This window comes from Hesperophylax consimilis, chromosome 20, assembly GCF_061612785.1.
Source record: "Hesperophylax consimilis isolate HC1 chromosome 20, BYU_Hcon_1.0, whole genome shotgun sequence".
Lineage (NCBI taxonomy): Eukaryota > Metazoa > Arthropoda > Insecta > Trichoptera > Limnephilidae > Hesperophylax > Hesperophylax consimilis.
The window spans coordinates 5,445,593-5,470,477 of NC_142855.1; the positions used below are offsets into that span (position 1 = coordinate 5,445,593).

General features: G+C 35.1%; 1 protein-coding gene across 1 annotated transcript; it reads left to right on the forward strand.

Annotated features, from left to right (window-relative positions):
* Window positions 1–18,037: 18,037 nt before the first annotated feature.
* On the forward strand, window positions 18,038–22,343 carry LOC149413965 (uncharacterized). The gene is made up of 5 exons (XM_089643944.1): window positions 18,038–18,166; window positions 20,147–20,250; window positions 20,642–20,702; window positions 21,014–21,111; window positions 22,191–22,343. The coding sequence occupies exons 1-5, from the start codon at window positions 18,100–18,102 to the stop codon at window positions 22,341–22,343; spliced, it is 483 nt and encodes a 160-aa protein (XP_089500070.1). The 5' UTR covers window positions 18,038–18,099.
* Window positions 22,344–24,885: the final 2,542 nt, after the last annotated feature.

Sequence of the window (24,885 nt, forward strand, 5' to 3'; positions counted from 1 at the left end):
CACGCGGTTGTCATTTGCTGCCGAAATACTATCATTTCGCGTCGAAAATATTGCGTGTTAAAGTTGTTCGTGAAAAAAAATACAAAGCCAGTATAGTGTTAGTTATATTCAAAGATATATTCAACCTACTCACTAAGTTCAAGTTTAAAGTGAATTGACAGTTTTAAGATTATTCCGTCGTTTCGGTATTTTGTTAAAAAATGTTTCATACATGGCATATGTCTTCCTCCAAAACGAATAAATGTTTTTTTTATTATATTGACCGACTTATTCACGTTATTGATGAGTGTATCCTGTATTATCTTATTGTTTTGGTGAAATTAAATATTTTTAAACATACGTAACCATGAGTTCAAAATATGCAGCAAAATTTCAGAGTTCATCATCGTACTGTAGGACAATCGTGTTTGCAAATTTGCTTCGTTGTTTTTGAAAATTTCTCGACATTTTATTTTCTTCTCAGATCTCTAAGTTTCACTGAAAAAGTTTCATCTTCAGGAAATAAACAGTAAAAGTTCATTTTCTTTATCAGATGAACCTTGCCCTGAGAAGACATTTCGAGATTTCTTTGCTCTCTTATCTGTGGTGTGTATTTACTACACATTGCTTCTAATAACTATAACTCTATAAATATAATAAATTTCTTGGTTCAGATTTTAGGTATTCCTCCGTTATACATTTATGCACTGAATCAAAGAACAATATTTTATATTTTCCAAATTCAATTAAAAATCAGAGATTTTTGTAAAAAATCGGAAACAAATACACCAATACAATCAACGGTATGATACTGCTACGCAAAGAGTGTGCGAGGAAATAACACCCTATGATGTCCCACTTTAGTTCTCTTCGCGGGAACATGAGAAATCCACACCTCCGCAGTTGGATTTTCATTGAGACCATCGATACCTACGACCGCACAGCTTTGTGTGTGTCAGCCATCAGCCCCCAGCTAGTCGGTCGCGGGCCGTCGTTAGATAAGGACTCCTCGCGTGTTTTTTTAGCATCTGCCGATGGTTTTTTTATGTTTTCAGCAATTAAATTACAATTATTATCACTTTTGATATGAAATATAATAAACAAAAGCAATTAGCTATGAATATTCATATTTTTCCGATATGAAATTGCTTATTTTGAAATGTGTATTGTCTACACAGCACCGGAACGCGTGGATTTTTCGAGCACAGTAAGGGTAAGTTAAGGAAAATTTTATTTTTAAAATAGTTTTTTGGGCTAAATAATGAATCGCTCATTGCGATCATATTGTCTATGGTTGCACCTTTTCTAAGGCCTCGAGTTTTTCCACCTTGTCTACTGCTCCGCTCCGTACGTCAAGTACTGCTCGTATATCTGTGGTTAAGTACTGTATAAAATTTTTCGAAGAAAAAGGTCGAAGATATTAATCAAGAGAGTAGTTTAGGGGCATTTAACTAAGCTTTGGCCTTGAAACCCATTTGAAACCGCCACGCCCACCTCATTATTCTTATAGAAAACGAATAATATGGCTAAAAGCTCAGATCTCATTGGTTAGAGCAGAAGGATTGGTTTGATCTCTCGCTCTCTACCATTATGACTCGTGTAACAGAAAGAGATGACGGAATTTTGTCATTTGACTGTATTCAAATCATTCTTATTTATACACGTAGGTTGTCATTTGCTGCCGAAATACTGTAATTTCGCGTCGAAAATATTGCGTGTTAAAGTTGTTCGTGATAAAAATACAATATTAGCCAGTATAGTGTTAGCGAGTTACAAGCATATATTCATTCTATCTACGTAAGTTCAAGTTTAAAGTGAATTGACAGTTTTTAGGTTAGTCTTCCTCCACAACGTATAAATGTTATTTATTATATCGACCAACTTATTTATGTTATTGATTAGTGTTATCCTGTATTATCTTATTGTTTTGGTGAAATTAAAGATTTTTAAACATATGCAACCATGAGTTCAAAATAGGCAGAAAAATGTTGGTTTCATCGTCGTACTGTCAAACAATCATGTTTTGGAAATTTTCTTCAGTGTTTTTTGCAAATTTCTCGTCATTTTGGGTTTCTTCTTCTCCGATTAACAATTTTCATCTTAAGGAAATAAACTGTAAAAGTTTATTTTCTTAGTCAGATGAACTTTTGCCCGTGGAAAACATTTCGACATTTTTCTGCTTCAAGGAAATTTTTATTTTAAAAATAGTTTTTTGGGCTAGTGAATGAATGGAGTAGGCCGAGAGCAATTATAGTGTTTATGGTTGCATCTTACTTTTAAATGGCCTTGAGTTTTTTCTACCTTGTCTACTGCTTTGCTCCGCCCGGTAAGCACTGCTTGTATATCTGTGGTTAAGTACTGTATAATTCTGTTGTATACAAAAAGCCCGAAGATATCGATCTAGACAGTGGTATATTTATGGAGTAGTTTATTTATGCTGCCTACTGAGTAGCCGGCCCCCTGCGTCACTTCACTGCGCCGCTACAGGACACAGACCTACTCACCACGCCCGCTTTGCTTTCAATGTTGATCGTCTTATGCTGTCAAACATTGGTCCCAACTGCTCCCAACCATTTGGAACCGGTGAGACTACGGCTACCCAGATTGGGGTATGTTGTGAGGCTGAAGGTATTGGAGAGGGGAAGGAGTTGGGATGAGGAAGGTGGGAATATCTGGTCACCAAACACGGCTAAAAGCCATTCCGTTTCAATTCTGAATGGTGGTCTTACAACAGTGCTGTGTCAATTTAGATAGTTGGTGTGGTTGTGAGAGATGAATGAAAGATGAGTGAAGTTGAAAATTGAAAATTGAAATTGAATATGAGTAGAGAATGTAGTAGTGGTTTGATGCTGACGATGAATGATAGTGTAATTTTGGTTGTTGGTTGGTGTGCATCACGATGGGATGCATGTAGGTCACACCTCAATGGGATGTGAATCCGTGCTCCATCATCACGGGGATGTAGTCAGTAGCTTGACGGAATCGATGCGGAGACCAGACTGAATGATCTTCCTGATGCTCCAGTGAGAGAGGTGCCGAAGATGCCGTTAACTGGAACTTGACGTTAGGTGATGCGAGCACGCAAGGCTCGTAGTGCAGGCGCAGACCGGCCAAGTGTTGTATTCTGTGTGAATGACTAATAAACACTACTCCGAAGTATTGATCACTGTATGGGATCAAATGTGGCCCGAAGATCCCTTTATGGATTTCACTGAAGACAATATTTCGTTATTCAGCCTTTAATCGAATTTAATTGGGTTTTTGATATATGTCGTATTTTCGTATATGTCGTAGCGACAAATTCACTAAAGGAAAGTTTCTTAGCATCGGCCCATAACCAGAAGTGGATGTCAAATTCAACAGTCATCAAAAGTATGTAATGGTGATGCATTCGAAGAATGTAGTGGTGTGTACAAACTTATACTTGTCATGTACCTAACTTTAATATATACCTAACTTTTTTGACAATTCAGTACCAAATTGTTCATGTTAAAAAAAACATCATGGCGGCTTTTATTCGACACCGTGTGTATTATTCTACATAGTGTTTGTATAAGCGAACCTCGATAAATATATTTTCTACAAACCTTTGGGGATGCCATTGTCCCTCTGACTCTTCCCTCAAATCGGGTTTCAAAATACAAATTAAAAAAGGAACTCTCCGGTGCTTACTTTGGTGATTATTTTCTTTAATTTTCTGTTGTCTATGGAAATGTCAAAATACTCCTACTACCGTCATTTGGTGATTGGTTTATTTATGGTCATGTGCTTCCTAAAACCTTACAACTCAGTGATTGATCTCTCTAAAATAATATCGTATAAACTACCCAATCTTTGTATTAAATTAGTTTATTATCAATATTACATATTTATTGCAATTCTTTAAAAATTCAAGGGCTTTTAATTTTCTAGTGACGTTTGATAAAGATTTTGGAATTGACCGCCATGTACGTACTTACTTAGGTTCTTTTTTTATTATTTGTTTTTTGGTTGTTTCGGACAACGTTGGCTAAATAAGGAGTTAGCGCAACACGGCATAACACCCCAAAAACAAATAACAAAAATACTTTTTGCCGTGAAAATATTAAATCATATTTTATTTAGGTTCCTTCTACGTTGACTAAGTAATAACTAAGCTTTCTTTTTTTTCTTAATTATTTGTGTTTGATGATCAGTTTTTATAACATTTGCCGTATAAGACATTATGCTCCCAACACCAACCAGATTAACACGTGACAGACGAGAATACTTCATTGTTGTTTTACGGCCGCTGTCACTAATTATAACAAAGCGGTTAGTTAGTTACATTTCTTTGTAATCTCTTTTGTCTTGCATTTTTATTATATAATGTTTGTATTTTTAACAATAAGTATGAAATGAACGAAGTATGTACTAAGAATGAGTTAATGATGAATGTAAGTATGTCTAAAGTAATGTTGTTTGAAAGAGAGACTACTAAAACAGTGTGCCATATAGTAAGTTGTGAATTAAGAATACTTGGAGCAGGTGGATGAGTTTGTGTTTTTAGGAAGTATGTTCTAGAGAGATGGGAAGGCTGACAGAGATATTGAAATAAGGTTACATTCAGGTAACTCCATTAATGAAGGGCTAAACGCAGTTGGCGCTAGCAAAAAAGCATCCAAAGAAGCGAAGCTAGCAGTCCACAATAAAGCCCTGGTACCTACCCTGATGTATGGCATTGAGGCATGGAATTGGCAAAGGAAGGATGAAAGTAGACTTAATGCTGTAGAAATGAGATTCCTGAGGCGTATGTTTGATGTAACCATGTATGATCGTGTTTGAAATGTAGAGATCCGCAAAGAGTACACGGCAGATGTAAGCGCAATGAGTAATATTAACAAAGGGAGGCTTAGATGGTTTGGTCATGCAGAGCGAATGAGCGAAGAAAGGAGTGTAAGGAGAAGGAGAAACCCGAAACCTGGCCATGAGACATAGGTATGTTAATTAATATCTATGGTTCAAAATGTGTAACAAAATATCCGTCTAATGAGTGACATCGCTGTGCAATATTCTGATGAAAATATTCATCTTCAAAACCACGCCTGTTATAATAGGAGCGTTGTGACTAGTGAGGTGCCTTATTGCTGTCGGATGAACTGAAACTACCATTGCATCTATATGCCCTAGAGAACTGTGAGTACGAGTACCTGCAGTCTGATCTTATGCCATCCTCTTGTTACAATTTACCCTATGGTATTTCTAACAGAGAATATATGACGCAAATGTGAATGGTAGCAGAAGTCGGGGAATCTCGAGGAAGACATGGCACGATCAAGTGAATCAGATACTTGAGTCGGGCCATGTCAAGAGAATAATAGAAGACTATGTATGAGACGGCTTATGGATGCGAATGAGGCAACGAGTGTATGCAAAGTTGTCTGGCGGTCCGTCTGCCTACCCCTGCGAGAAAAGTGCGATGGTTAGTTCGTTAGTTTGTTTATGTTTACATACAGTATTATAATTCTTAACAAAAAATAGCCTTTCCTCACCACAAGAGACAAGGCTCTTGTGTTTGGTAATTTATACTCAATATTTTATGTTTCTCCTTCATTCGTAAACCAATGATGTTTAATTAAGGGATTGTTTTAGTTAATATATACTTCATATATGCGACAACTGGTTCGACCCACGCTCAACTACACCAACGTCAAGTTGACATTTCTGCTCTTTGTGTGGAAAGTGTACCGTTCAGCGGTAATTATTTCTGCTGGTGACATTTGTGAAGCAAATATTGCATTTTGTCTGTCAACTCCTAGACTGGGTGGTCGCTCTTCCATTGTTCCATTGGCAAAAGCGGCCAATTATTGTTAAGTGGTTTTGTTCGTAACAAGTTGGTTATTTCTAAAGCGAGGTTTAAATTTATTTTTTTAAATCACCTCAACGGCGCTTTACCGCAAATGGATTTAAATCTATTTAAATCTCCAATATAACTTATTAAATTGGACTAATGAATCAACGTTTTTTTACAGTTTTGGCTTATTTTCAGCTGAGACTAATTACCATCACATAATGTGAAGCTATCACAGCAGAGCCATTGATCTTCTAAACACAGAGAGTGTTTTCATCAAGAAGGAGCCAGGGTCCCAGGAAGTAGGTCCCAGGGTTCCGGATGTAAAGATGGAGTGTTTGCAGTATGCCGAGAGTGTTCAGCCAACTAGTAAGTTGCACTGCTTACATCAAAAAGGTATTTCATATTAAGGACAGCTGCTTGTTTTCTCGTTCCATTCTTGTCGTCCATCAGTACTTTTGATTTTACCTTTGTAATATTGCTTTGCTGTAAACTGTCTAACATAGAAAATGTGAACTTATGATGCCCGCAAACAATTCCTAGTTCCTCAAGCTGTTGCCTCGCCATATTTTAACACTAAAATAAAGTATCTCTTCTAAGCGTTCTCCATTCCAAGAATAATTTGAGATTATAAGATAGGTATGTGAAGTGTTTTTTTCTGTTATAATATATTTGTATCACGACTTATTACGGTGATATCAGATTTTTTTGTCCCTCCGCTGCTCATCTCACAAGGGAATTCCTGTGTCGAGATGTTCAGCTTTATAATTATATTTAATCAAATAAGTAAAGTACATAATACATACATAAATGGACTATATCGAATATGGGCTTTCTAAGGTAGGTATAATGTCCGAATGACAGAAGTTACCATAGGGGTAATCCAAAATCTGCGCTCACAGCTAATACGGAATTTTTGACCATTTTCTTGAATAGATTAAACCAACCTATAGTTTTATTTTTTTATTTTCACTGTGCATATTATAAAGCAACGGAGCTCTATAAGAAATCTTCCTTTGTCCAAAGAATGTTCTGTTATTCACCGGCTGATACATTAAAGAAGAACCCAATCTAGTGTTGCGCACTTGTTGTGATCTTTTGGCAGTATCAATGTTGTTGAAAAATTTACAACGAGCGATAACACATTATGTACAACTGCCTTGCTTACATAATTTTTATTTTACTGTGCAATAGCTGTGACGAATACAATTTTAAAATTATTTTAATGCAACATTTGAAGGCTCTAGGGTAGTGTTGTGACAAGTACCCCAACAGACAACATTTTATGAAAGAATTGTTTTTAAAAGCCCGTAGTACAGTTTTTAATGTAACTATGTCAAATATATTTCTCAGAGTCTTAAGATGTAGGCTAGCTTTATTATTTTGTTTATAAATAAAGTAACATTATTTTTAAATTTTAGATTTCTATCAATTATTCAGCCAAGATATCTGATTGTAAATTGATAATTATTCGATTGACACTAGGAAACTAGACATTCTCAAGAATAGAACACAATCGGTGAAGATGTTCTTACAGCGGCCATCTTTTCTTACCTTCGTTATTTTTGAATAGTATCTTTAATTTTATCTGTAATGGTATCATCTTTTTATTTCTAAAAGTATTTAATTTGATTTTTTCTAACACTTTCTCGGAAACGGTCTTGTAAAAACAAATATGTATATTGTGGTTTTTTAAAAAAATGGTTTTTCTTACCTGTAATCACTGTGTAATGGAAATATTTATTTTTTTACGGACTAATAATCAAAAATAAAGTGATGATCTTTGTCTTAATAAAATATATTATATCCATATAATTGCGTTTTTTAATGGAAATTTGTATCCGCAGATCGCAGGCAGACATTCAGCTGGTCTTTACATATCATTGTATTGTTGTTTTGTTATTTCAGGTAGCATTAATGTGGAGACTGTTCCGATCCAGGCAGGACACAAAGAAGAAGACGAAGGTGGGATTCCTTATACGGAAATAGACATAGACCTGCTGGATGTTAAAAAGGAATGCTTAGAGCACTCTGAAAGTATTACCCAGACTGCAGGTAAAATCAGTTTTAGTTTGTATGACTTTGTTTTTATAATTTTCTGTTTTCTTTGTAGATTCATACTGATTGAGCTTTATCTACCATCTTTTCAGACTTAATATCGGACCTAAAGACGCATCCTGGTGGAAAGACTTATTCATGTTCGCATTGTAACCACTTCAGCCACAGCAAGTCAATGTTAACACGGCACTTGCGCACCCATACTGGAGAGAAACCTTATACGTGTTCCTTATGCAGCTATTCTTGTTCTCAAAAGGGAAATTTAAAACGTCACATTCTTAGCCATACTCGAGAAAAACATTTTTCATGTTCTGACTGCAACTATTCATGTTCTCTTAAGGGAACTTTAAACCACCACATGCTCTCCCATACTGGAGAAAAACCTTATTCATGTTCCTTCTGCAGCTATTCATGTTCTGAAAAGGGAAATTTAAATCGTCATATGCTTACGCATACTGGAGAAAAACCTTATTCATGTTCCTTCTGCAGCTATTCATTTTCTCGAAAGGGAACTTTAAAACGTCACATGCTTACCCATACTGGAGAAAAACCTTATTCATGTTCCTTCTGTAACTATTCATGTTCTGACATGGGAAATTTAAAACGTCACATGCTTACGCATACTGGAGAAAAACCCTATTTATGTTTCTTCTGCAGCTATTCATGTTCTGAAAAGGGAAATTTAAACCGTCACATGCTTACCCATACTAGGGAAAAATCTTATTCATGTTCCTTCTGCAGCTATTCATGTTATGTTAAGGGCAATTTAAAACATCACATTCTTACCCATACTGAAAAAATAGTGTGCATTCTGTAGCTATTCCTCCGCTCTCAAGGGACGTTTAATTCATCCGGTCATTCAGGGACATATGCGTAACTATACTGGAAAAAAACCTTATTAGCGATAAGATTAAACCCATAGCATTTTCGTTGCCAGCATAATTCTAAGAATATAAATAATATTAGTCACATAAATTTCTACGGTCGTAAAATTAATAATACAGTAGCATACAATAAATTTTACGTACATTCACTGTACATCTAAGAATTGTGGCTGTTAACTATGGAAACTCATTTTTGTACCCAACCTTAGAATTTACTATGAATTATGTATTTAAGCAACTAATAATAATCTGATTTGACTTTCATGTTTGTCTACGTTGATTTAAAAAATCAAGGTGTTGTCAAATAAGTATTTGTGAATTGTATCGAAATGTTCTTAGTTGTTTTGTGAAAAATTAATTTAATTGACTACTTTTATCTATTTAAGCTTGAACGCACCGTTCGTTAAAACCTTCGTTTGCGTAATAAAAATTATATTAATATTTGGATGATTTTTATAGCGCCGTATTTGCAAAATCACCTCAAGGGCGCTGTATTATACCTTTCTACAATGATGTTGTTATTATCATATACAACAATGCCTATAATCGAGTGACAGCTGTGTTTTGATCTGCTCCCGAAATAAATAGTTAATAATTTGATTTAGCGAGAAAATTTTCCCGTGGATATGTCAGATCCGATGAGAATCGTCAGTTTTACTACATCAGTGTTCGATTCGTCAGTGATTGATCAGTGAATAAAAAATTATCATTATTTTAACAACGAAAAATTAACAGTACGTCGTAAGTCCACCAAAAGGGTAATCTAGGCAGTGTTTGACTCACAGAGTCTACCAAAATGGCGAATTCAGAAAAAATCTGAGAACCAAAGGGTAAACGACAGCAACTAACCTTACATCTGAGCCATATGCTTTAAACATTGACAATCTGCTGGAGTAAATAAGGATGAAGATGGAAAAAATTGAAGTATTTCAACATGCCATAATAAAAAAAATGAATGATGAAAATCAAGAAACCAGAAGCGCAAGAGACTTCATCAGCCGTCAGTACGATGACATCCATCTTAAGATGGAGACCATTATCAAACTGGTTTCGGAAGTTGAATTAATGATAAAGGAACTAACGGAAAAAGAAAGAATTATAAAGATCCTGGAAGTCAGATTGGCAGAAGTGGAGCAAGTAACTCATGAAGACACCCTTGAATTTGCAGGGATTCCAGTAAAAGAGGGTGAGCAGCCTGCAGAAGGTATTAATCGGGGGGCCGCAGTCACAGGTGTTGAATTAAAAGGCGATGACATCCTCGACATCAAGAAAATGCTGGACCGATGACCTGGAGTCCCCCCAAATCTCCACGCCATATTTACTAACTCCCAAAAAAGACGACTGATTCTACTGAACAAAAAGCAACTTAACACAAGGAAACGGATTCTAGAAGATATCTGTTAGTGAAATTCTTGGTCCCTATTTCAAAGATCTTCTGTGGAGGTCTAAAACAAAAGCAAAAGAAATGGGCTTCGAATATGTTTGGTACAAAGACTGTAAAATAATGATAAGGAAAAATGAAGGTGACAGGCAAATACACTTTATTGAACATTGATCTTTAAAAAAATGATTAGTTTCTTTGATTGAGAGCCCCACTATTAGCGGTCATTCACTGGGTCGATTCCCCCAATATTGGTGAGTCATATATGGTCATATCTACTTTGCTTATGTTTGCACTGTAACAATAATCCCAACCTACACTTTCAATAAAAGGTTTGAAATCAGTGATGACCACGGAACAGTGGAGCTCTCATTCATGGGAATTTTTTTTTTTTTTTGTAATTATTTTTTATTTTTAATAATATGTTTACATGGTACATAATTCATTTTACATCTTGGGTCTTTTTACTACTCTTCCATTGAAAGCATTTGCTTGTGTATGGAAGGGGAGTGTACATTAATGTTGTTGTTAGTTAGTACTTAAATAATTCATTGTATTATCGAAGAAAGCAAACACTTTGTGGCTTGACATTATACAAAATGAAACAAACACTTAGTTTTAAACCACTTTAATTTCGAGTTATATTAGTCGACCGGTTTCGATTGGACTCAATCTTCATCAGGACAATAAAATATAATACTAGTAGGAGTATTATATTTTATTGTCCTGATGAAGATTGAGTCCAATCGAAACCGGTCGACTAATATAACTCGAAATTAAAGTGGTTTAAAACTAAGTGTTTGTTTCATTTTGTATAATTCATTGTACATAAATGTATGTTTGCTGTAGTATTTTTTTTTTATAGTAGTGAAGGATAAACAAAAAAAATCGTTTAGTATAAAGTATATAATTGTTATTAACATTAATAATGTATATGAAGAACAAGGTGATCAAATCAACCCTTTTACTACTTCAGATGCCAAAATTTTGAAATATCTTATAGAAGAGAAAAAAAACACTTACTATTATGCACCAAAATATAAGGTCAATTGATAAAAAAAAGCATCTGTTACTCTCTAGCGACATCTGACGGACTCTGGAGTAAGCTTTATGACTAGCGCCATCTATCGCTTAAATACTCAACCTATTACCATACCTCACAATTATATAGATAAAACATAATTCATAACCATTTTATCAGTTTTATTTTTCATAAAACAACCTTTTTAGTGCGCAACACTATTTATTTTCACATACATTATTACCTATAAACAGTTAAAACCAACAAATCACATAGATATTTGAAAGGCGATAGTTACAGTTACTCGCTGGTGGATAGTAACACTTGTACAAATATTATCAGTTAGTATTAATATTATGAAGGTTATCATTAATGTGTGCGCACTTATTACAAAGGTTGTAGATTTTTAAAATTTTATTTTAAATAAATTCAAAAATGTTTTTATTAAGTTCTGCAAGTATTTCAGTTTTTTTTTTATTAATTATTGTAACAGCTTTTTCGGCGTTCAAGCCACGTTGATACGACTAACCACAGTTTGAAAATGAACTCCGAAACAGCTGTCACAATAATAGTAAAATAAACAAAAATACTCGCAGAACTTAATTATAACATCAATTAGATTTACAATTGTTAATTTTTTTATAAAAAAAGTTGAGCAAACTTGCAGTCAGGTCGGCCCTGGTTGGGAAGGGAGATGGAGATCTACTTTCCAAACACGGCCATTTAGTCTACTACCAGGGCGATACTGACAGCATCTTATTCTGATGTCGTCATAAAATTAATATTATTGTTTATATTTTTTTTATGTTATCACCCAAAGTGCTACGCTTTAAAATGGGTAAAAAATATTATATTTTAAATTTGTTGATATCTTTCGGCTACAAATATGAAGAGGAAAATATTAATAATATTTGATAAATTAAATGATGTCATCAAAACAAATGGTAAATACGCCTTGATAACAAACATATTTTATATGTACCTATCTATACACACGGGCATATTATATTCATTCAGTTTAAATGACAGTTCTCGGCCATGACTCGGACCTCTCAGCAGCAGTGGCGCACCCAAGTATATTTTATACACTCGTACACAGATTTTTTTCCAAGAAGACGTGCAGCATTTAATGGTTTATAATTACTACAACTGATCAACTGATTTCAACTTGCTCAAGCTCTGTGCAGTTTGCATTATGGAAGTTATTGTGTAATTTATAATTAATATAACTAGTCAACTGTCTTCTAATTCCTCAAGCACTGTGCAGTTTGCATTATGGGAGTTATTGTGTAATTTATAATTAATATAGCTAGTCAACTGTCTTTTACTTGCTCAAGCACTGTGTAGTTTGCATTATGGGAGTTATTGTGTAATTTATAATTACTATAACTGGTAAACTGGCTTCTACTTGCTCAAGCACTGTGCAGTTTGCATTATGGGAGTTATTGTGTAATTTATAATTAATATAACTAGTCAACTGTCTTCTACTTGCTCAAGCACTGTGCAGTTTGCATTATGGGAGTTATTGTGTAATTTATAATTACTATAACTGGTAAACTGGCTTCTACTTGCTCAAGCACTGTGCAGTTTGCATTATGGGAGTTATTGTGTAATTTATAATTACTATAAATGGTCATCTGGCTTCTATTTGCTCAAGCTCTGTGCAGTTTGCATTATGGGAGTTATTGTGTAATTTATAATTACTGTAACTGGTCATCTGGCTTCTACTTGCTCAAGCACTGTGCAGTTTGCATTATGGGAGTTATTGTGTAATTTATAATTTATAATTGAGTCCCAACTGCTCCCAACCGTCTGGAGACAATGAGACCTCGGCATTCGGGGTATGTTGTGCGGGAAGTAACTGGCAATTCAGATCTAGACATTTGACGTGCCGCAAATATTATTTTAAAATGAGTAAATTGAGAAATAAAATTTACTTGCTCACGCCGGGATTTCAACCCGCGACCTTCTGATTGCTAGTCGAGAGCCTAACCCCTCGGCCACACTACCCAATTCTAGTATTGATTCACTTGGTCGTGTCCCTACTCCTTTCTCCCTCTCCACAAGTCCAAAGCATCTAAGCGTCCCTTTCTTTATCTTACTCAGCAAGTTTCAGCCCTGCATTCTTTTCAATCTCCAAATTAGTGAGCCGGTCAAAGGTGATTGTTTCACACACATTTGTGCAGCATTCGGTCTAATTTGATCCTTCCTCTACCAGTTCCTCTGCCAGCTTCACTGCAGAGTTGATCTGATACTACACTCCATAGTGCACTGCTAGTCTGGCTTCATAGCTCAATGTTCTTATCAGTCTTTCCGTCTATCGTCAACAATATCTATGTTATTACAGTAAATACATTTATACTAAATTAATCATCTTCCAAAGCTTCACCCGTCATGAATAATTTATACATGTTTTGAAATAAACTACAAGTGATATTTATTTGAAAACTAGTTGCTCCACAACGCGTTGCTATGGCTCATTTTGTCTGTGTAGATAGAGAAACAATAATAAGACCGTAGCAATAATATTTAGGTGCTTTCGTTTCTTTTATGAACTTTGCTGCCCAGAATCGTTTAAGAACGTTTTTTTTGGTTTTAGGCATTTCACCCTGAAAAGAGTGCTTTGTAAATACCTATTTAGTTATACCCAGGTTACACATCTGCCCTGATGATGGACACAGTAATACTCTCCGAAACGTTGGCTAACGAAGGAGACCAACATACATCACTGTAAGTATTTTATAAGTCTAAAATGGATTTAAAATTAAAGCAGCTTGGCAAGAAAAATAAATACATAAAACGTTACACACAGATATTAACCAAATGTTTTGTTACAAAAATGTAAATGAATATTTAAAAAATATATAAACCTATCTTTTTGCCTATACATTATAGTGCTTCGATAGTGACAGAGCTGGGCCTGGACAGGCGCGATAGGAGCAATCCGCTCCAGGCCCCGACTTGTCAAGTTGATAATACCTAGCACCTAACACAGTGCCCTTGAGGTTCTTACTAGCGCCAGGCGCCGTTTAACTTAGTTTTCTCTTATTTGATAGTGAAATACACTCTAAGATTTCAAAATATTGTGTGCACTTAGCTTTCGTTTTGCAAATACATTATCTCCAGCAGCTCGAGAATGAAAGATAACCCATTGAAAGGTCATTTAAAAATATCATCGATATCACATGCAAAATGCTAAGTATGACATCTGGAGACAGTGAGACTATGGCTTCCCCAATTGGTGTATATTGTGAGGCTGCAGGTAGTGGGGAAGTGCCTGACAATTCAGATCTAGTCAGTGAATGTTTGTCTTACAGTATCTTCCAGTCTGGAACATGCCACAAATATACCTTATATATACCGTGACCTTCTTACTTGTGGAGAACTTCACCCCTCCAACACAGAGAAACTTACATTAATTGGAAATAATTACATTAAACAATGTTTAAAATAACTTCCCGATAATTGGACATAAGAAGTCAGGCAGTGAGAACAACATTAAAATATGTATTTTAAATAATCGTAACGTCTATTGGCCCGGGGAGTTGTATTGAAGACAATCATATCTGATAACCCCGCGGGGATATTGATAGCGTGATGGTTATTGGTTAGTCAGACAATTCAGGCAGATTAGCGACTGGTAATGGACAAATAAGGTCACCAAACACGGCCAAAGCCATTTCAAGCAACGTTTCAATTCTGAATGATGCATTTACACCAGAGCGATTCTGAGAGTATCTTAGACTCTGGAACAGTATATACTATATATATTATTTTAAATGAGTAATTTATTTATGAAATCACACATATTTACTTGCGCACGCCGTGACTTCCAGTTTGCTAGTCGATAGCCTTTCCCCTCGACCACGGAGGCTGTCAAATTTGTTAAAACAATTACGGATATGTTTGAGATAATGTACTTTTAATTTATTGTTGGGGTATTATGCCGTGTACAGGCACAATACAGGCGCCGTTTGGCTGAGGGCCGGCTAGTGTTGCGTGTTGCGACGCGTTTCTTTAGCCAATGTTTCGGACTGCGTTAGTGTCCATCGACAGGGCAGCTCCGTAATATGTGGCCAACACGATAATACTAAATCACGTCCGCAATTGTATACTTTACATTGTTGACAGATTGATGTATATAAGCAGCCGTACTTGGCGAAACTTCAATTCATCAAAAACAAAGGTCGTATAAAAACGGTGTACATTTTAAATATCAAAGAATATGCTTTAGATCAATTGGAGGTTTTCCTATCGTTTCGCTTCAGTAGAATACAAATAAAAAATAAATTACTCAATAAAGCATATAAATGTAAACTACTAAAAAAAATATTTTTTCAATTCAAATGTATGAACACGTGAAGGAAACAACTTTTTAAAAATACAGTATTATAGCTAAGATTATCTGTGACAGTTTCACTTGATTCACTTTTTTGCTTTCTTATAAAATTATTTACAAAATAAATAAAAACTAGTTTTGTGCTTGAAATCGAGCGTTTCCAGACTCCGTTTGTCAAGCGATTTTAATGCCTATCACCTACAATTGAGGTATACCAAGAATCACACAGTTATGGCTTGTAACTTCCTCTTAAGCTATATATGTAGGTCCTGGGAAGTTTGTAGTTTCTTGGTGTCTTCTTGACTTCTTTTTCGTGAGTTCCCTATTCAATTTGTTGTTGATTTCTTTATTTTGTTTTCTAAGAAAGTCAACAAACTTCAAATTAAGCTTCGAATTTATCCACAATGTTTTTCTTTAATTTTTGTCCATTTTTCTACCGAAGTTTTAGAATCAGGGGAATTTTATGAAGTCTGGGGATTTTTTAACGAAAAACTGGGGATATAATTTTTTTCGGCAAACCATCACTGTGTTTAGTACCCAAGTGACAAGCGAGTTTATTTCTGCCAAGCGACCTCGCTTTAGAGCAGGGGTGGGGAAGCTGCGGTCCGCGAGCAATTTCGATGCAGCGATCTGCCCCCAAAAATTAGTTTCAGAACGAGAGAACGATTTTCTTTCACGGTGTTTCAGATAAATTTTTAAGACATTATTAAAAAACCCAGAGAAAGGTATAACAAAGCATACAGTTAGTTAAGTATTCGCCCACGTAAAACAGATACAAATAACATTGCTTTCAACATTCATTTTAATATTATTGACCGGTCAGTGGTTGAGTGGGCATAGCGCTTGGGTCTCACCCGAGCGTCGCGTGTTCGATTCCTCGGCTGGCTAAGTCCTCCATCACAAGCTACATTTTCGGCTTTCTGTGGTGGTAGTAGGAGATTTTCAAACATTGTTGGGTTATTCGTAACCCGGGAATGTTTGTCTTTCTTTAAAAAAAAAAAAAAATGTTATTATTTTATACATAAGAAATTAAATGTGTAATAAGAAAATATGGGTTTGGGGACTCGCTTACAGATAAAATTACACTAGTGGATTCATGCAGATGCATTTAAGAAGAAAACTGTGTTTGAAGTGCAGTTTTCAAATTCTAGTTGCAGAATAAGTGCTGCAAAAATCGGAGAAAACAATGCTCGTGTTCTGGTATTTTTAAATTACAACCTAGTTTTGTGTTCAGAATTTAAATATAAAATTACAAATGAGGATCCATCTGCAGACGCATTTCGAAGGAAACCATTATTGTGTTTGAAGTGCAGTTATAAAATCCAAGATGCTATCCAATATGCTGCAAAAATCGAATGAAACCATTTTTGTGATCTGGATATAGTTTTAACGAAAGATGGGAACTCGTACCAAAAGTAAGTCCTAAGTTTAAACCAGGTTTGTGTTTAAAATGTAATCATAACATTCTAGTTGTGGATTAATCTGCTGGCGCATTTCGAAGGATAACATTATCGTGTTCGAAGTACAGTTATAAAATCCACGATGCAGACTGTGTGCTGCAATATCGGAGGAAACCATTTTGATGTGCTGAGTGTAGTTTTAAAATCACTTTCGTGAATTAGGTATGTGTTAAAATTCCAGTTGCGGATTCATCTACTGACGCATTTTGAAGAAAACCGTTCCCGTTCTCCGACTGAACTTTGAATTCTAATTTCACACCATATTTTCAAATTCGATTCGCGGTCTCATCTGTAGCAACTCAATACTTAACTCAAGTGATACGACAAACATCAAAACGCCAAAAAGGTTTCTCACCCCTATATACCTCCATTTGAGATGCCATAGTCTCACTGGCTCCAGACGGTTGGTAAATATATAATAAGATTTATATATATTATAAAATAATATAAATTATTTAAAATAAAACAAAGTAAACAAATTTACTAGCGCCCTCTGGAATTTGAACTCGTGACATTCGGATTGCTAGTTGAGAGCCTACCCCTCAACCGCCGAGGCCGTCAATAGTGTATTTCGAAAGCCACACTCTAAAAGAATGTAATGAAGAAAAAAATTCTATTTTATTTGTATAAAATGAACTGTTTTTGAAAAATATAAGTTTGACTTTTTTTAAATGGTATTTTTGTATAATGCTCTTCCAAGTTTGCTAATAAACGTTATGATTTATGACGAAGGAATGTTTCATATAATATCAAACCTTAAAAAAATAATAAAAAACAATTGAACCAAAGTTATATCCAATTATTAGAAGGATTAGGAAAAAACTGTATGTTCCACCAACGGCACAGGTCATTGAGATAGACGCCAGGTCACCCCGTCCCCTGTCACAAAGTCTTTATGACCTTTTGAAAGCCAAGTTCGCCTTATTTGTTACGTTACGCGTAAAAATAATTATTTCATTCGTTAGCATTCGGTCCCTGATGTAAATTATTTTTCTCGACTAATAATTAGAGAGTTTGCGGAGAATTATCTGTTGCGTGACCCTAAAAGTCAAAGTGCTGATTATAAACTAATAAAAATGGTACCCGAGATTGTAACATCGCATTGTGTCTTCAAATCAGAACTGAAGCGCTGCTTTTTGTTTAAATTCATTGTCGTGAAAAAATCATAATGCGTTATTTTCTAGAGATTGTGTTCATGTTATTAATGTTGGATTGTGTCGTGGGACTACAGAAAGGTAATAATTCTATCTATTAACTCTTTTGCGGATGCGTTTCATGTTTTGTGCATCCCATCTGCGTTTGCAGATATAATATTAAAACTTGTCGATTTCATTTTTCAAATTATATATCAACTTTAAAAATACCTTTAGAGACCATAAAATTAAAAAAATACTATAATTTTGAATAACCTCCAAGCATAACATGTTATTTTAATTTTAATCAGAGATTTTCAATCTTTTAGATTTATTTTTTTAAACATTACACACAAGCCGTTTTTTATTCGGGAAAATTTTTGTCATATTTTTTTGGATATATTTTATTTAAATTTGGAATCCTGAGCTTCTCATTTTTTTTATTTTTCTAAAATTATCTAATAATCGAGAAAATGTTTTTTTTCTTCATATTTTGTATTATAAAATATAATAACATGAAATACGAAAATTATAAGAGAAAATTATTATACAGCACACTTGCCAGGGGTTCTCAAACATTTCTAAAAGGTAAAATAAGAGAGTACAGAACACTTTCCAGGGGTTCTCAAACATTTCTAAAAGGTAAAATTACAGATTTAATGCTTCGAGAACATTTTTCTTATAATTACTAAATTTTAAATAACAAAAAAATATATTATAGATCACGGACCAGATATACTAAAACTGTTACAAAAGATAAAATTTTAAATATTATATAAAACAATAAATATCTTTTTGTTACATAATTACAAGTAAACATCAAATACCCAAAGAATTAAATATTGAACTGCACAAGTCAGGGGTTCTCAAACTTTTTAAAATATGATAACAAAAATTATTTATTATCTGAAATTAACTTTTTTATAATTAGATGAAAATATTATAGAACCGAAATCATTTTAGGGAAATAATGTATATTTATAAAAATCAAATTATTTTGGAACTCGTCGATAATTTAAATTTTGATTACATGATAATAAAAATAAAATATGAGCCACCCACTAAAAGTTCTCAAACTTTTCATAAAGGCATATACAATCTACATATATTATACAATAATGAATGATTTATTTTTCTAATTATTAAATTATTTGACAAAATATTAAAATTTTCTTTCTTAGAAATATTTGAAACCCTCTAACCCATGTTTTGTATCCCCTGAGGTGAGGTCTCACAAAAGCGGCGCTTTATAAATTAGCCAAGAATAAATAAACATACATATTTTATGTTATTTTTTATTTTATGTATGTAAATATTTCATTTTTTCTCTGGCCTGTGTTCTGTAATATTTTTGTTATTTTGTACATCAAAGCATATATTTTGCAAAAAGGTAATTTTTTGGAAAAAAAATATCTCTTTCAGTAATGTTCGGCAACCGTTGGCCCATGTTTTAATGTATCTTTTCTTTTGTTAGTCTATATTTTCACGTGTTGTAATTATATTTTCTCAAATAATAAATTTCTATAAAGTTTATAATTTTATGAACACAAAAAATTTCAATGCCATCGACAAACTACTGAAAAGTAGTTTATTGGAACTTTTCTGTTGTTTTTTTCTGTATTTTATCTTATTATTTACTGTAATATATATTTTTGTCTTGCTTTCTTTAAATAAAAAAATTTCAATGTGTGAGAGCCCCTGAAATCTGTTTATGTAAAAATTGGGGAAGTCCTTAAACCTTTTATAATATTTTCAAGTCTAGAGATAGAGAAAGATAATATTTATACACATAATATGTGTACTAAGTATTTTCGCATTAGCCTGGAAAATACCCATTGAAACGTGTATAGTAATATATTCCTTGTGCGCATAAAGCAGAAAGGATATAACCATGTATCTTTTCATAATACGTTTCTTGTATTTGGCTTTTGATATGCCACGACTTTCTTCTCTCTTGGTGTATTAAGGTAATTACGCGTCATGGTCTGGTCTATTTCAGCACATCGCTCGAATCACTACCAATGGGAATGTATGTCTGATAGCGTGTCTGTATGTGTCACCTGTTATTGTGCTATGTTACAGGTGATTCTTGCACCGTGGAGAGTACCGGGCGGCCAGGCATATGCAGGCATATATCTCAGTGCCGCGTGGTCCTTGATGCCTCCCTTGAAGGAATACCTCCTCAGGTGAAACCACTACTTGATTCTATCATCGTAACCAATCTGTACATACACTGTACTATGCATACATATCAATGAGATATCTTTCATTGTGAAATAATATTGCCTGATATCAAACCTTTCTGAATTTTTTATGTTATGTCAAGTATACATATATTTTTTTAGTTAATAATTTTCGAAAAATGAAATAAAAAATAAGTATAATTTTAGAGTGTTACGGTTTTAGCGTGGTCCCCGGTTTGATTCTCGGTGGCAATCTTTTTACTTGCTCTTTGATATTCTAATCTCAGAAATGGGATAGGTCTATGCCTGAATAATCTAGAAGCTCTGAAATATATAAATACTACAATGAACGGTTAGATAATGCGTTTCAAATGACCATTAATATTGTTTTCAGTTATGCGATTATGAGGGCACCGTTACGATTGTTTGCTGTCCTCGGGAGTCAGTATTAGAAGGTACAGTACTTATCCAGTAGACGATGGTCCCTCCATATGTAGCCTGGTGTATCTGTATAGTGTGGTGTATGATTGTAGTAGGTAATGGTCCCTTCTCTATGAACCCTGGTGTATCATGGTGGTGTATGCTAGTAATCGGCGATGGTCCCCTCCCTATGTACCCTGGTGTATCTGTATAGTGTGGTATATGATTGTAGTAGGCAATGGTCCCTTCCCTATGAACCCTGGTGTATCTTGGTGGTGTATGCTAGTAATCGGCGATGGTCCCCTCCCTATGTACCCCGGTGTATTTGTGTGCTGAATGCTTGTAGGTAAGGCCTGCTTCGTGAAGGGGGTACCGGGAGCATGCACTCTATTCGCCAACTGCCCGGTGGCGATGCTTGCTGCCAGAAAAGCCATACTACCAGAGGTAAATAACTGACTTACATCATAAAATCTTCCCGTCAGCAAGTTACAAAAATTCATTTTCATCGCCAGCGTAGGTTAACTTTAATACGATGTTTGTTAAATGAAAATTATCCATTTTATTCGAAATCGATAGATTTTCATTAAAACACTTTTTTTTACTAAGTATTTAAAAAAAAAACATATTACCTCTACACTAATTTTCCGCACAGATAGACTTGTCAGAAGTAAATACCTCTCATAGCGGGGACAGGGACTGACTGACATAAGGGGCCATAATACACTAGCGATGGGCACAATCGATGATTTACTCGATCTTTTTGACCATCGAAATATTTCCATACATTATCACGGATAAATCGATAATGTCAAAAATCATCACACTGTCCGAGAAAATCATTCGAAACCACAACCATCACGTCATTGGTCAGAATTCATCGATTCCCAAGTCCGAGAAAAGTAAAAAATATCTCGGATTGCTTGACAAACGAGAACAGGAGAGTATAACTCAGATCTAAATTTGAAACTGAAGAAAAGACACGGAAGGAGGGCAACACGGTATCACTTATAAACAAACAAAAACACTTTTCACCGCAATCTATGCATTCAAGTTTAGCAGCCCTCTTACCGTTAACACAGGAGGAGCACAGGGAACATGTTCCCTGGCACCAACTTCTATTAATACACAATCTGCACACTTACCCTGATGATGGACACCGTAAGATTATCTGAAAAATTGGCTAAAAGAGAAAATGAAGAATTCAATCACCATGAAGTAAAATTTTTTGTTAGGATAAAAGTTGATTAACAAAGCTAACGAAATTGACCGCAAGCCGGATTTAAAGTTCCTACCATTTTGTTGGTGGATTTTACATCAGAGTAGGCATATGTTAAATATAACCAAAGAATAATTGTTGCCAAATGGTGATTGATTTTTGAGGTAATAAACTGTGTTGCGCGACGTTTCAGACAGCTTTGCAGTGTCCATCAGCAGGGCAATGATAATTGTTGCCTAGTTAACCCCATTGAATCATTGCTATTATTTGTTATTTCGAGTTATATGTTATGTATGTTGGATTTCAGAGATGTAATTTCCCGGGCAATCATACAGAGGAAGATATTATTTGCTGCACGAAGCCCTGTCCGCCTTTGTCCAAGGGACTAGTCTCGCAGCAGCTTATCGGATCAAAGGCGGCTGATTGTGAGTATTTAATAAGTTTCAAAAAGATCAGTTGATTGTACAGCGAGTAACCACGTATCAGAAACGGCCATGTAATGATGTCCTACATGGTCGAGGGATCTATCACGACATGAGCAAGTTATTTAACATTTTAATTGATGTAAAATAACATGCCGTAGACTTGAGAGTGGTAGATACTAAAGATTTTAGTCTGTGTGCGCTTGAACTCAATGGCTGACAAGATCTGCCATATTATATGTGTATTCCATGTATTGACATGGATGAGCAGACAGTCTTGTTGGCTCGGCGTGGCGTCACATTGCCATTGACATTTTCATTGTAAACTTACAGACACATAATCATGTGTGTTTTGTAAATAACATGTATTTAGTCCCATGAATAACTGTAGGCACTTCTAACGTTTGTTTGTATTTTTGTTTCTCTTGCAGACTGCTTAGAACTAGGTGAAATCGTTATATTCCCGTGCCAACAAACAAGTTTCGGCTGGTCTCGGGGAGATCTGTGCCCTCCACTCTCACCAGAACCTCATTTGGAACACACACAGACTCCCATGGCAACTACCACCGAGGCCCCGCACTTTGTAAGTTGCAGACATTGTATTAAGTCAAATATTATATATATATATATATATATGTAATTGCGGTTTATAACAACAATTTCATGTTTGTATTTATATAAATAGGTAGATTAAAACCTAAAATATTAATTTATTTATTAAAATACTATTTAACCATTACGCAGTTTCCTACATGAGTAGGCAGAGAGGATATACCTCGGCACAACTCTGTCTTGACACACATTCCTTGCTTCATTCACATTTATACATTGTGTCATACATAGGTACATAAGTTTCTGTTAATCTAAATCCTGAGTTGACCCAATTCGAATGTTTGATTCACTCTGTCGTGCTATGTCTTCCTCAGGCGTCACAGACTTCTTCTAGCATTTTCAATTAGTCGTCTTACATTCTCCTGTCACTCCTTTCTCCATCCGTCCGCTCCAAACGTACAAACTATCTAAGCGTCCCTTTTTATACTTTCCCACAACGCTTGCATTATTTCCCGATGTCAATATTTGGATGGTTTTCGGACACATACGACTCAGGGATCTCATTTGTATAGCATTCAGTCAACTTTCATCCTTCCTCCGGTTCAATGCTATCAGCTATGTATCAGGGTTGGTATCAGCCCTCCATTGTGGACTTCAGCTCTGGACAAAGCCTTATTTGCATTCTTTCCCGATCTCCTCATGTTTAACACGGTCATGCTTAATTTTGGCAAACGTAAACTCAGGAATCTCATTTCTACAGTATTCAGTTCAATTTTAGCATTCTTCTGCCAGTTTTATGCCTCACTATCATAAATCAGGGTTGGTATCAACACTCCATTGTGGACTGTTAGTTTCGCTTTTTTAGAATATATTAGCGCCAATCGCGTTCAGTCCTTTCCATCTCTCCTAAACATACTTCCCAAATAAACAAACTCATCCACCCGCTCCAAGTATTCATCTCTCAAAACTATATTGTACTCTCTCTTTCAAACACCATGACCTTACAGTTGTTAGAGCAGGCAGCCGCCCTATAAAGTAGCAGCCAGTTGTAGCTGGTAACAGCCAATATCACCAGTTCTACTGGCTGCCACGACAAGTGCGTGAGGACTGAGGACTGAGGCATCCACTTAGGACTGAGGCATCCTTAGTCACATCCACCGAGGACTGAGGCATCCTTAGTCACATTTGAGGCTGGCTTCCACAGCCGACGATATTTGGCTTCCATAGAGCCCTAGGACGTTCCCTTAAATACACACTGCAGATCATGTTGGCTGCCTAGTGCGTGGCCAGTCAAGTATATACAAACTGCATTCATCCTAGACACGTGAGACCGTCGTTCTTGAAATAAGCAACATTCCAATAGACGCGTACTTCCATACTATTTGCCTATTCATTGCAGTACATTTATGTATTTTGGGGATGTTAAATTTCCACGTGTTATTATTTTGTCCTTTAGTTATCTCCAAACTTGGTTGGTAAAGAAGTGGTTATCAATTTGTAACGCACGTTTCTCTCCAAATCAATATTTGTTTTATCATGTTTAATAAACGAATTTTCACGCTTATTTTATGACATGTTAAGAACACATTATTTTAAAAAATTCTTACGAAATTTTTTTTAAATGTAATTATTTATTAATTAAGTATGTTGGAGAAAAACTAAACTTTTTAAACAAAAATGAAAGACCATTAATAGAAAGGAACTAAAAACATCGGCGGGCGGGTAAAATCCTTGGCTCTGGATTCAGTGGTCACGGGATCAAATAATAAATAATAAATTAATAATCATGTGTATTTAAAATATTTATATTCAATTTAATTTATTGTTTTTCTATTAATATTATACACCCAAACTAACATGTCAATTACTTCTTTAAATTACGGTGATTTCTTTTTGGGGCATTATGCCATATTGCACTACCTCCTTCTCTATCCAAGTTTCCTCTCCAAATCAAGTCAAATCTCCTCCTTCAGTTTCCATCATCAGGGAGATGTTATTATGAGGCTGAAGGTAGTGAAGCGGGGAACA